At 34.1% G+C, this 13,692-nt stretch overlaps 1 protein-coding gene across 4 annotated transcripts in view; it reads right to left on the bottom strand.

Annotated features, from left to right (window-relative positions):
• PIBF1 (progesterone immunomodulatory binding factor 1) overlaps window positions 1-13,692 on the bottom strand; it is a 119,510-nt gene that overhangs the window by 20,205 nt on the left and 85,613 nt on the right. For all 4 annotated transcript variants that reach the window (XM_068676054.1, XM_068676048.1, XM_068676074.1 and 1 more), the window contains 2 exons: window positions 10,433-10,563; window positions 1,889-1,973 (listed from right to left, as the gene is read on the bottom strand). In XM_068676054.1, the coding sequence (XP_068532155.1) occupies window positions 1,889-1,973; window positions 10,433-10,563 (216 nt within the window). The remainder of the gene's footprint in view (window positions 1-1,888; window positions 1,974-10,432; window positions 10,564-13,692) is intronic.

Raw genomic sequence — 13,692 nt, 5'->3', positions numbered from 1 at the left:
AAACCCAAACAAAATCCAAACTGCATGTGTGTAACAGACTCGGTCTTAAATTTGAAATTTAAATGTACAATGTAGATAAAGACATCAGAAATAAGAGCTATCAAATGATCACTCCTGATACACCTACTGATGATCCTACTGGGTTAACGACACCCACCTGCAAATTACTCTGGGGAAGCATGTTCAATTACTCTCTTCTGTAACTAGAGTATTATAATCACCATTCATGGATCTTCACAAGCACTACAATCAGTTCAGAGGGTTAAATGTAAAAACTGTTCTGGGAAGATATTGCATCAGATGACCACCCAGTGTGATTTAGCCTAGAAAGTAAACAAGTTAAGAACTTGTGTTCTTTCTGTTTTAATTTAAGGTGATTGTTTCACATCTGAGATCTGCACTCAGGAGAAAGACAGTACAATTTTCACTTACGTTAGGGCTCACTTAAATTCTGCAGTCAGTGAAATCATTTTGACTTCTTTCAAAAAAAAGTTTTTTTGTTTTTTTTTTAAAGTGGTTAGCACAGACAAAATATTTTGGATGAATTCGTGAGATGAGTTTTGGTGTACCGATCTAAGGAGGGAATTTTGAGCAATAGCAAGGAAAGGAGATGGAGAAGAGTTTTGGAGGTGGAGTGGGAGGACTTCAGGATGTGTGAATAGTCAGGTTTCTGTGGAAATAATGGTAATAGAATAAGTGATAAGGTATCTTTTCTAAGGTTGCACTACGAGAGTTGCAAATTCTTTGAAAGGCATCTCCCCATCTTCTTTTTTTCTGTGATAATTGAAGGGGTATTTTTAGAGAAATATTGATACAAGGACTTCAAGATGATCATTCTGAACATGTAACATGTTATTTATGTTCCATCACCTTGTGTATATAGCTTGTGTTGCTCTTCCTCACATTCATAATTTTGATTCATGAATGTTATATTTTCTTTTCAGATCTTTGCCAAAACATTCAGCAACTCTGGAAGGTCATTTAATAACTCCTCTTACTCAGTTTTTGATATTGTATCTTCAGTATTCTGTAGCTTTAGCAAACCTTTCATATTACTGTGGAAATAGTTAACTCACCTGTCATGGAGTGTGGGGGAAAATCCATATTTATGTAACATGTAGGTAAACGTAATTCATTTCTATCCTTTGTTTCAGACATTTAATCTGCAGAAAGATCTTCTCCCATACTCCTCAACAAGTTAGTCTCTTAAGATTGTTTAGGGCAAGATCTCTACAAAAGGCCTTTGGGAATCCCCATATAACGCATTTATGTCTGAACGGCGAGACTTCGTATACATTTAGATGTGAGAGTATATTCCAGAAGCACCCTGACTTCTTGGCTGGGATAAAACTCAGGTGAGTACATACAGAAGTACTTTGACTTTGGATGAAGCCTAGGTGACTATCATCCCGTTTCCTATCCCTGAATTGTACTTTAGAGTTGAAGAGAAACTCAGATGTGTGCACTGGAAATGAACTGTGCCATGCTTTGCCCAGGTTTTTGGTCTTGATGTCTAGAGAGCAGAGAGACATCCTGGGCATACTTTGGCCCACGCAGGTATTGCAGATTGCATGCGTATCAACTACATCACCTTTATCTAAATAGTTGTTAAATGATTGCAAATTCGAAACACTTCAACACATATGTTTTACTCATAAGAAAAGGCAGTGGGACTAAGTCAACAGACATAATTTAGCAACTGAGAATACAACTCATAATCTCCACAATGCTTGACATCATCTGTGTTTCTCAAGATTACGCAGAAAAAACAAACAACAACAAAAACACTCAAAATCAAACTAAACTCAACCATTTTTTCCCATGGTTTAAAGCTCAGGAGAGAGAGAAAATGTAGTTTATGGTAGTAACACAAGAACTACAAGATTACCTCACGATGAGTTAGAAGTTTCTCCAAATCTGCTGCCATTTGATTCTTGACACGCAGCAAAGCCGTCTTTTCTTTATTTAAAAGACTGGTAAAAGAGGATAGGAAATTCAGTAATAGCAACAGATAATCTCTTTTAATCTTGTATTCTGGTTGAAACATGCATTTTCTAAAGCTAAATACTGTCAACAATGAAAATCTGCTCGAGTAATTGTATCAGATGATCCTTTTGTATGTTTAAGCACTGGAATTTTTATAAATGGGCCTGAATGCATTGATGTATACAAAATCTTATTTAGTCAAAGTGTAATTCTATTCAGAATCTTATTTATTTAATTAATTTTCTGAAGGGTAATTTAAAAACATTATCAGAACCTTCTATTATTAACTGTTGGTTTCTTCTTTGCAAAATGAGCTCATTTTAGAAGTAGAGTAAGGTTTGCTATATCTGCACTTACATATTAAAAAGTGAATTCCTTTTGTTGTTTGCACCACTACAAACAGCACACACTGTGTTCTCAATATGACCTCTTTTGATACTACTGTATTTAGAATTCTGAAAATAAATACAAGAAAGCATAATGTGCAGCTCTCCCTTTCTCTGTAGTTTCTGCAGAACTTGTAAACGTATTTTTGCTATTTTTTATTTTGTATTACAAGAGAATCAAAGGAATCAAGTTTGCCTTGTGAACAGTGTGACAACTATTTCAACATACAGGTATGTCTTTATAGTGCAACATCAGGTTTAACTTTGTCCTTTGTTTTCGTAATTACAGAATATGAACACTGTTCTGCATACACATTCCTTCTACCCAGCAATTCATCTAATACAATTAAATGTATTTTCATATTTAGCCCAAACAACAGATTTCAACAATAAATCTTACACTAATGCATACCCAATGCCAGCACATAATTTTGTTTTGTTAAAAGACATAATTTTTCTTATTAGAACCAATGTTATATACACCATTATCATGACTTAACTAAATAGATTTTGCAATATAAACTGTAATATGAATCAACAACTATGCAAAATGCAACTCTGCATATGGAATGCAAATATGCAGTACTGAATCAGGTCACGAGTTCAAAAGCAAATGTATTAAAATTTTATAAATTGAAGTGAGTGATTACATATATAGCAAACAAAAGTTATTCAGTATTCCCAACATTTAAACAAGAAATAATCAACAGGATAAATCAATCTTTTCTTTAATTGTCTGTGCATCATTTGCTAGTTTTAAACGAGCAACATCATCATCCTTCGTCCCAGAGATTTTCTGGCAGTTCCTTACCAGCTCTGTATTGTAAATTATGACTGTTAATTACTTCTACGAATTCACTAGAATTTGGAAAAAGTGTATACTTTGGCCAAATTATTTTTTTGCTTTACTGAGTTATTTAAAAGGAAAGTATTAACATTTATGAAAAACTACAAAGATATTACAGTATTTTCAAGAATACAGTATTTTCAAGAAACATTTTCTGTGATGTTTTTAATCATGATGAAATTGCTGTACTATGATTTTTCTGGGTTCATTTGTTATAACTTACTGATATGAAAGTTTTTCTTGGATTTCTGTACTTCCTAAGAGCAGAAACCAATCCATCTAGAGAATGACTCACAAATGTATTAGAAAAGCAACAATAAAAGATTCCTGTATGTCTTAAATAGCGTACTGAATAAGCATGTACGTCAGTATTCATGACTAACCAGAAATTCATGTTCAAGGTTTAATTTCATCCACAGAATAGAACCCATTCTAGTTATACTAGTTACATCTCCTGAAAGAACATGACACAACTGATCCATGTGGAGCAGCCTCAGCATTGTTCTAATTTTCTTTGTTTATGGTCAAATATAGGAATTAGACTGCTATTGTAAATCAGTAGGACTTAATGTGTTTTGTCATGTATAAAACCCCTTTGAATATAGAATTACCAAATCAAGTTCAGACTTCAGATTTAGTGATTTTGCAACACTTATGCTTTTACATCATTGCAGACAGAAAAAATTAATTCATACACTTCTGAAAGAATACTGCAAAAGAGGCATATATACACAACAGAGTGAGAAAGCAGAGTTATCAGAAATAACATTAATAAATTCACACCTATAATGACTAAGTAAAACTTTCTTAAAGTTCAGTTTGGGGAAGAAGAATGAACATTTCCCTATTAAGAACTGAACATTTCCCTGTTCCGAACAGGCATCTTGGATGTAAAAGGTCAACGTGGTTCTAACTTTAAGCCATCTCACACTTCCATCAGCAAGCAGTTTAAACTAATCCAGTTCTAATTTGCAGTGCAACATATCTGAGAGCAGTTCATTTGCAGTTCATTTCAGCTGACCTAAATGGCAATTGCTGCTGAAAGATCATCCCTCCCTATCCCTAACCACAAAATGGTACTCCCTCTCTTTGTGTTGGTACTAGGAAATTTGTGACCTCGCGAGTAGGTCGCTTTACTGACCTGAATGAACACTGGAGTGGTTTTTAAAGTCATTTTATATGTGGATCACCAAACCAAATTGAAACCTAATGCTGAAGATAAGACTGCCCCATTTGGTGACAGCGTGTCTTAACTGTCTTACTATGATCTTGAAACCATAACCTATGAGTCTAGACAAACCAGCTTCTTGTAGCTGAGCTCCAGGGCTTTAACTTCCACCTGAAGACACAGGATCTTAACCTTTTTTTAACTGACCATATTTTCAAGTTTTCATGGTGCAGAGATGTGTGTAAGTATTAAACAGCACTGTATCAAAATAAATCTTCCAATGACTTGAACAGTCAGTCTCGGGTGAAAAAACATGTCAATGCTTGGGGGAAATGGACTGTGTTGGGATGATCTAATATCCTTTGAGTAATTTAACAGCACAAACAGCTGTTCTGAAACTGAAGGGCAAGTGTAGACCTTGCTCTGCTCCACAGTCCTGGCCACTGGCTGTTCCATTCGGAGTGTGGGGAAGGTACCCTTTGTGATATATCATGTAAGTCCAAATATCCCCCAAAAGTCCAGTTGGAGAATTAACTAAAAACAGCTCATGCTTCTCCTGTGTGCATAGGTTTCCAGAGGAAATAAATAAATAAATAAATAAATAAACACATGTCTAGGAGGACATGCAATTTCATTCCACCATGCTTTCAAGACCTACTCAGGCATGAATCCAGGGAAAAGGAGCACAGGACTTACCAGGGAATACACTTGTCTCCTACACACCCATTGCTTATAGCAATCACTGGCTTGTTTTGTTTTGCTTTCCTCAGGATCTACAGGCAATGTAGCTTGGATATCATAAGAAATACATTTTTAGGTGAAGTTTTTTTTTCCTGGAGAATGAATACTAACATTTCCCAGTCTCAGACTTTTAAAATCCTTTTGAATTTGGGCAACTGAGACATCTTTTAAATCTTTGATCCAAGTATACCAGCTACTGGCCTGTACAGAAGCTTCTATTATTAGATATTTAGGATAATATGTTTATGTTGGACACACTAAATAAACATGGTTTTATGTATTATTGGATTTTATTATTGCTTCTGTTCAGTTTGACAAAAAGTAGGTTTCTTTTTCAGAGAATCATGCATTCTAAATGCTTTATGAAATAAGGATTGTCTCTTTCTGTTACTTTCAAGTTAGAGCAAGATAAAGTTGAAAATTGAAGTTCAATTTTGGTGTGTTTTTTTTTTTTTTTTTTTCACATTTTGTGTTCATATCCAAATATTACCATCAAAACGATCAAATCTAAAAATAGTATATGAGAAGGCTTTGTACATAAAATTGAACCTACAACGTGGGTATATCCCTTCTCTGCAAATTACTGATGATTAGCTCAGAGAAGGCAGCTAGTTTTGAAAGCTTAAGTTGAGTTTTCTTTTTAACTCATGTACTTAAAAAGGGAGGTATAAAAATTCTTCGAATAATAAGTTCTTCAGAAGAGATCTCTCACTGTGCAGCTAAATAATGACAGATCAAATTTTTAAAGACATTTAGGAGACTGCTGTTTAATGATTTCAATCAGAATGCTTCAGGTGGTGTAAGAACTGTCCGAACAGTGTCCAAACCGAAAAAGAATTACTTTTTTAAATTGTAAAAAAACATAAAAATCTAAGAAAACAACCACAATCTTTTTTTTAAGTTGTACTTTTAAAAGTTGTAATACAGATCAGAAAACATATATTAGCAGAAAAAAATATATATAGTTGCACAAACTTTGTTTAAAAGGCCAGTTGCAGTAGTGTTTGGATAGATGATGCATGTTACACAGAATGGTACTATTCTCATAAAAAGCTCATTGCTCCTTCTGTGATGGGAAAAACTCAACCAAAACTGTATGCAGAGCTTTATAATATTTGAATGGCAATTAGAAAACCCCAAATGTTTAGGTAAGAAACATTTCAGTATATAGCTTCTTAGTTAGCAAAATCCTTGTACTACTTCTAGGTTTGCCACACAGTTAGGCTTTTGAGGAATGCTTTCGGATAAGTGAGCTACTTTTAAAACTAGCAATTGGTATTGAGAAATTGGAGTACATTTAAAATAAATACCTTCTCTTTATGAATGAAGTCCTGTTTAATGTCGCCAGTTATTTATATACCTAGATGTTTTAGCAGCAAACTATGTACCAAAACTACAATTACTTCACTACACACCTAAGAATGAAATCCATAGTCTTATTTTCCCACAGCATGACATCGTTACAAGGCATTTCTTTTCAAAAGGAGTGCTAAATGCAGTGTTTTCATTTCTGGTTAAAGAACTGCATACTCAAGAGCTTTTTTTATAATACAAAGCAGTCATCCACATACATACAACTGCTCTTATTAAACATCACTATTTAATTTTGTTAATGAAAGCGCTTTTTGTACTAACATAAATGAGAGGTTACTTAATAGAATATCTTGAGATATGTGGACCATCAAAAATTCATCCTGTAGATGCCTTGTTACTCAAGACCAGAGATTTTGTTACTGAAGCATATCTGCAGATACACGGCTGAGCACACAAGCATACAAGGTAGCCTGCTCCCAATCGTACCTCAGTTCTCTCTGCTGCAGAATGCCAGCACAGTGGACAGCCTGTCCAGGAAAATTCCGTGGTGGGTGGGGAGGACAGGAGTAGTGATCACAGCTAATATTCGAAAAAGCTTTGATTACCCCTAGGTAACCTTTTCTCTCATCTTTGAGTGGCAGCAAACATGCACCTTTACACATGAAGTTAAGCAGTAGCACCACACAACCATGATGGGTCCCTAAGTCGTCCATGGAAATAATTAACAGTATTGACAGCTGCTCATCGAAGCATTTACCCCAACCAGAATAGCTCTTGCAGTTCTTGGTAAAGGTATGGCTAAAGATCCACACAGCTGTGTGGAAGGTATTCAGAACAGAAATATTTCTCAGCAAGCAACCAAAGTAGCTCCGGATCTGATGGAATATATTAGTTTCAAGCCTTGATTCACTCTGGTTCATATTTTGACCATTACTCTTCTTTCAAGTTGCCAGCTATTGAAACAAGCAACGTTGAATACTATTTGAACAACACTGAAATAGTTTCTTCTGTGTAAGGAAGACATAGCTCTAGAGCTATGAAGCTTATACATAAGGACACATAAGCATCTCTGGGTAAAGTGAACTCTGAATACCATGCTGGAAGTAAACTTGGATGGATCTTGGATGGATTTCTCAAGAGTCATATTAAAAGGATCTGTCTGAGTCTATTCCACTCTTCTTGTACTCTCAAAAATATTCCACTTACAAACCAACAAAAAGTTGTTTGATAAACTAAGAAAGACTGTTAAATCTTTTTATATAGCAGAGCTTTACTTGGAATACATTTGGTAGGGATTATTTTATTCATTTATCTAAATCATATTCTGAATTCAGTTCTGCAATAGATGAGAGCCAAAATGTTCCACATAATATCCACTGAAATTACCTAAAGGATATTTCAATTTTAATATAATTTTAATGCCATTTTAATTTTAATTTAATCTAAATCAGTAGATATACTGAATCATTAGTAGATACAAAAGGTTATCCTGACAGAGGATTGCTGGAATATAATGGTTGTCTGGTTAGAGATCCCTTCCTCTACATTTGATGCCAGTTACAGATATAGAGAAGCAAATGACCAACATTATATGGAACAGCAAACAACCAACATTATCAAGTTTATACATGATTATGATTTCTCCAGTGCTCAAGGGACTCTAAGCTAATAATTTAGGAAATTTGTTTTAAACAGGTAGTTATCAACAACGAATTTAAGGACTACTAATATGTACAAAAAGGCATACAGTTTGGTCTGTTTCCAAGGATTTTCACTGGGCTATGAAACTGGCAAAACTGAGGTAAAACTGTGATAAGGGAATATCAGACATTTCAGTTTAAAAGGAATATTGGAAACTACAGGAAAAAGCTTCTTACTAAAACACCTGATGTGTAAAGTGTTATTTTCTTGCTGCAAAACCATTAAGGATAAAAGCAGTTTCTTGTCAGACCAGTTTCGTTTACAGAACGACTGACCGATGGTGAGCACACCCCAGCTTGCCACAGTTGGGTATTGCTGGTATATGTTTACCATGGATGCTCACTGTGTGGTGCAGGTACATTTTTCTCCCTAACCTTAAGGAACTTTAAGAGGTCAAAAGTCAGTGGAGACTAACAGGCATCTCTGACAAATAATTCGCTCCATCACAAATCTGAACTATTTTTTGGAGATGCTACTTCCTCCATGGGCTACTAAGGAAAGCTAACACGACCAAGTTCTCAATTTAAGTGCCTTAATTGCAGGCTAAATTTAGGAAGAATATCTGGGCATACAGATTATTTGTGATGAGCTACAGAAACTCAAGAGCATCAATGCTAATAAGGCATTTAAGTTCTTATATATTTTAATGGCATGAAACATATTTTTCAGAAATGAACTGACCAATCTAATGTTAAACGCCTATGAAGACCTCATCTGAAGAAACGTAGGACTGAAAATGTTCCAATGTTTATTTTTTCCTAGCTTTTGAGAGACTTTTGCACTACACAAATAATAAACTACTGCTACATTAATAGTAAAAATAAATAAATAAATAAAAATAAATTCAAGTCACCTATAACTGAAAATTTCATTTGCTACTGATGAATTCTTTGATTATTTCATTCACAATTAGAAGTTAAGACCTTACGTATGGACAGACTATTGTGATTTTTCATCTTCTGGAAAAATATAGTTCTCATTCTCTGGAAAAATATAATTTATCTTTGAGGTGAGGTTTTTGTTGTAATACATCAAGTCTAGGAACATAATAAAACACTTGTTTCTGGAATAAAATCAAATAATCTATTCTTACTGAATTAAAAATAAACCCAGTGAAACATACCCTGTCAGGGACTATGAGTGAAGATTTCAGTTTATTTCTAAATGTATTAATTTTTGTATAGTTCAATTTGTATAACAAGCCTTTTTAGGTATCCTTAAGGTTTAGCGAACACTGTCCCAAACCATTCAAACACTCTGAATGAATGCGTGAGGAAATGGCCTCAAGTTGCAACCGTGGAAGTTCAGAATGGATATTAGGAAGAATTTCTTCATGGAAACTGTGGTTAGACATTGGAACAGGATGACACAGGAAGTGGAGATGTTGCCATGCCTGGAGGTATTTAAGAGACACATGGCTGTGGTACTTAGGAACACGGTTTAATGGTAGGCTTGGGTCCACCGCCTAGTAGTGTTAGGTTGATGGTGGGGCTTGATCTTTAGGGTTTTTTCCAACCTAACTGATTCTATGATTGTATATGTAAGACACTATGTAGGATAAAGTATTTAGCTATGGTGAGACTTACTTTTTCTATTCTCATTCATTTAACAGGTTTATTGGAAAAAATGTGTTTTTATTTGCATTAATGTTTCATAATTATTACCATGTGCATTTCCTAAACTAAGACACCGCAAAAATGCCTAACAGATAAAACATTTATTCTTCTGTAGTGCAGTGGGACACAACTATCCACATCCTTGAAAATCAGGTGGCAAATTATTTTACAATAGTTTAGCTGGGAACCAAATGGTAAACACAGTTTATAAAGGTATTTGATGTTGGGAAGCTGCTCAGTGATCGGAGAGTTCTGACAGCTGGACAGAACAGCAAATCAGAGTCTACACTACAGGAAGCCTGCTCATGTCACACCTGAGCTGCCTTTTGCTAGTGGACTAGTATTACGTTTCTGTTACTTTATTTCTTTACTTTTACGTTTGTACATCTGGTACGTCATTCTTTCCTTCTACTCTTCTGAATTTTCCTCTACCTCCTGAGAACTCTTCTCAACTCCAGACTCATTTTAAACCTGACTCCCTCATTCCTGCTTTTCCAAACCTAAAGCCTATTTTTATGACTGTATAAGAGAATTCACAGAAGCTAGAGTTCCAGCATAAAAACTAGACTTAGTCAATGCTACTTTATGGACAATAACATTTTTTTTTTCTAATGATAAATACATAAATTATTTTAATTTAATTTTAAAATAAAGAAACAGTAATCTTAATTACCTGACATCTTTTTCAAGTTGTGCAATACGTTCCTTTTGTAGACTTATTTGAGAATCCCTCTGTTGCACGGTTTCAATGAGGTATTTATATGGCTGTTGAACTTGACTCAACAAAGAATTTGCTCTGTCAAGCTAACAAAAGAAAAGCATTACTAATTTTAAAATTCATAAAGCACAATGATGTCTTTATTATTGAATCACAATCAATTATTACCAATTGCATAGTAATATCAAAACCAAACCTGTTAACTCACAAAAACGCAACAAGCTATATAATTTCTCTACAATCATGCTACTAGTGTCTATATTCTCCTAGTTTGCATATTTCAGTGTTTTAATGTAACAGCTTCCATTTATGAAAAAAAAGGAGTATACAGAAGGCCTCTGTTTGTTCGCTGTACTGACTACAAGTGACATCTTTTTGAAATAGCACTCTCACAATGGAATTTTCATGTTGGAAATTGAATCTAAATAAAGACAAAGTAATAATGGAAAAAAGTCCCTTCTTCTTTAATCAGTTGCTGCATATGAACTGTAAAATCCAACAGGATGTTTAACAGAGCAGTATAAAAGGCCTGTCATACCTATGTATAGGAAACAAACCTTTCTAGCCTTATTCCCTGCACAAATTAGGATCACTAGGAATAAAACAATAAAATGCAATGCTAAATATTAACTGATACGGTTTGTATCCTGAGCAGTGTAACAATATCGTTCACTAAACGATATACAGAATTAAGATCAAACATCCAGATTTCAGCAGTTTCAGCTGCTGGAGTACATACAAGTCAAGAACACTAACTAGATTTGAAAGAAAGTAAATTAAAATCTTTTAAAGTTTAGATACAAACAGGTCTAATGGAATGAATTTAATCATTAAGCTTTCCAATTAGTTTATAAAGTTTCTGAATAGATTAAATAATCTGCATTTGCCAAATCAGACTGAGGAGCAAGTTGTGCTATACACTGTTGTTCAAAAAAAGCAGAAAAACAAAACAAAACAAAACAAAATACCCACCTTCCTACAGAACTAGCCTATGTAATATTTTAGGACTTTCCTAAGGTCAGATTTTAATCTCATTCCCAATTTTCAAAACATGAGGCTGCGTTGCCTAAGTTCTTTTCCTTCCTTCTCTGATTCCATTATATTTTATTGCAGTTTTACTATAATACTCTCTACTCTGTCAAATGTGCAAAGAACTTACAATGTAATGGTTCACTTTTATTAAAAAACAGAATTTGGACAAAACTTTGCTTGTTCAACATACTGACCTTTCTAAAAGGAGAGTTATCTTCACCTCATGTTTTAAAAAGTGTAATGAAAGAAAATAACATTGCACATCTTAAAATTCATATGAATCTTTATTATTTAAATAAATTAGTTAAAGAAGTTACTCTAGTCCACAGTGAATTATCAGTTTCATAGTAGAGAAGTAAAAATAAGAGGCAACCATCTTTTTGAAGAAACAAATCTTCAATAAATTGATAAGCAATAAAAAAATAAGCTATTAGTTTTCTGACAGCAGAAGCTATCAAAGAGATCCGTTCTGGGAAAACAATGGAAGAAGTCTTTACATGACGTAGAGGTAGTTTCAAGACATGGAGCATTAATGTCTAGGATGATCTAAAAATATCAGCATAAAACTTTGAGGCTGCCATTAAAGGAGAAACAAAATTAATGCAGCTCTTGTTTGGAAGAACCTGTTCCTGATAGCCTACCAAATTTCAAAGGATTCTGTCATCACAGTGTGAAGTTCCTCACTGTTCTCCTTGATAAGACTTGAAATACTTCAGTAGGAAAGAACAAGTGAGGTGTTGTAAGCTTGTTTCAATGCTGCTAACTCATCTATTCACTTGTTAATTTTACTAGCTAGAATGGATCACATTTACTAAAAACAGCTATCCCTTCCCACTCGATAGTAGTGCTTTTCTGCCTAATTTGATTCTATAGACCTAAAAGAGATTTTTGTTAAACCATAATAAATTAAGCGCTAAATGCATTTCTCACATCAATTTTACTCATGTACACATATACAAATGAATTAACCATTATTATTGAGCAATAGTATTATTTTTTGTAAGCAACTTGAATTTCTTTCTGCCTAAATGTACAAGATTCTTATGTGTTCCTGCGCCATTCTTTTAACACCTGAGAACACACAAGATTCTGCACACTTAAATAAAGCCTGAAAAACTATAATGGGACTAACTGAAGAGTGGTAAGTTTTTTTCAGCAGCTGAGCTTTTCCATTGGGTTCCAACTTTCAAGCAGGTACCATAGTTCCATCAAATGAATTAAAGAATGGAGAAGTGAGCATTTACTTCTTGGTAAGGCTAAACTTTACAAGAAGATCAATATGATTCCTTATCTATAAAGCTCTCTTTTCTGTAAACCTCAGCAGCAATTGGATAAGAATATTCTATAAAAAGAATCTTACAAGGAGCACCCATTGTAGTTATTGTAATCTTTTTTTCCCACCTTTATAAAGTTTTTAAAAGGTTGTATCATACATACTGTAGCAGAATCCAAGTATGGATTCCAGTACGTAATCCAAGTTCAAAACAAAAGTTGGTGCAATCACTTTGTCATCAGCTTTCACCTAGATGTCTGAACCAACCGCCAATTGAAAGAATAGTAATGGGCTACCTGACCATGATGAAAAGGATCTGTTTTGCTTTTTAAAAAATTTCAAGAAACAAGACACCTTGGAGTAAAAATCCATACTAGCTCAAGGCATACAGTAAAAATAGCAAACAGAGATTAGTTTAACTTTATACAAGCTTAGTAGCTGTGCATTAGCTGTCTGTACTATCTGCAGGACATTTAAATTACTACTGAATCACATTCTGATTTAAAATATACAATTATATGACAAAAGATCAAGAAAAGGCTACATGACATCTCATATAAATTCTTCCAAAAATGAGATGAAGATATTCTAGTGGAATTTAGCAGGAATTTGAATTAAGGTCAGTGGTTCTAAATCTTTCATGAGTGATCTAGAAGCAATGTAAATAAAACCACTGGTAAGGAGAAATCTATGAAAGTGGAAACCAGATAGTTTGGGGAAATAAAGCACCTATTTTATTAATGATAGTGTAAGGCTAATGATAGAAGAAATTATCAAGGATACCACTGGATTTCATCACTTCATTTCTTCAAGTCAAGGACATTTGAAAAGCATATTTTAACCAAATACAAATTACTAACATATAACTGGAAGAATCCATAGTAAATTGTAGTATTAGTCAAAAAAATAA

This window comes from Anas acuta, chromosome 1 (genome assembly GCF_963932015.1).
Source record: "Anas acuta chromosome 1, bAnaAcu1.1, whole genome shotgun sequence".
Classification (NCBI taxonomy): Eukaryota; Metazoa; Chordata; class Aves; order Anseriformes; family Anatidae; genus Anas; species Anas acuta.
The sequence above is the reverse complement of the archived record's forward strand: the minus strand, read 5'-3'. Positions and strand labels throughout refer to the sequence as shown.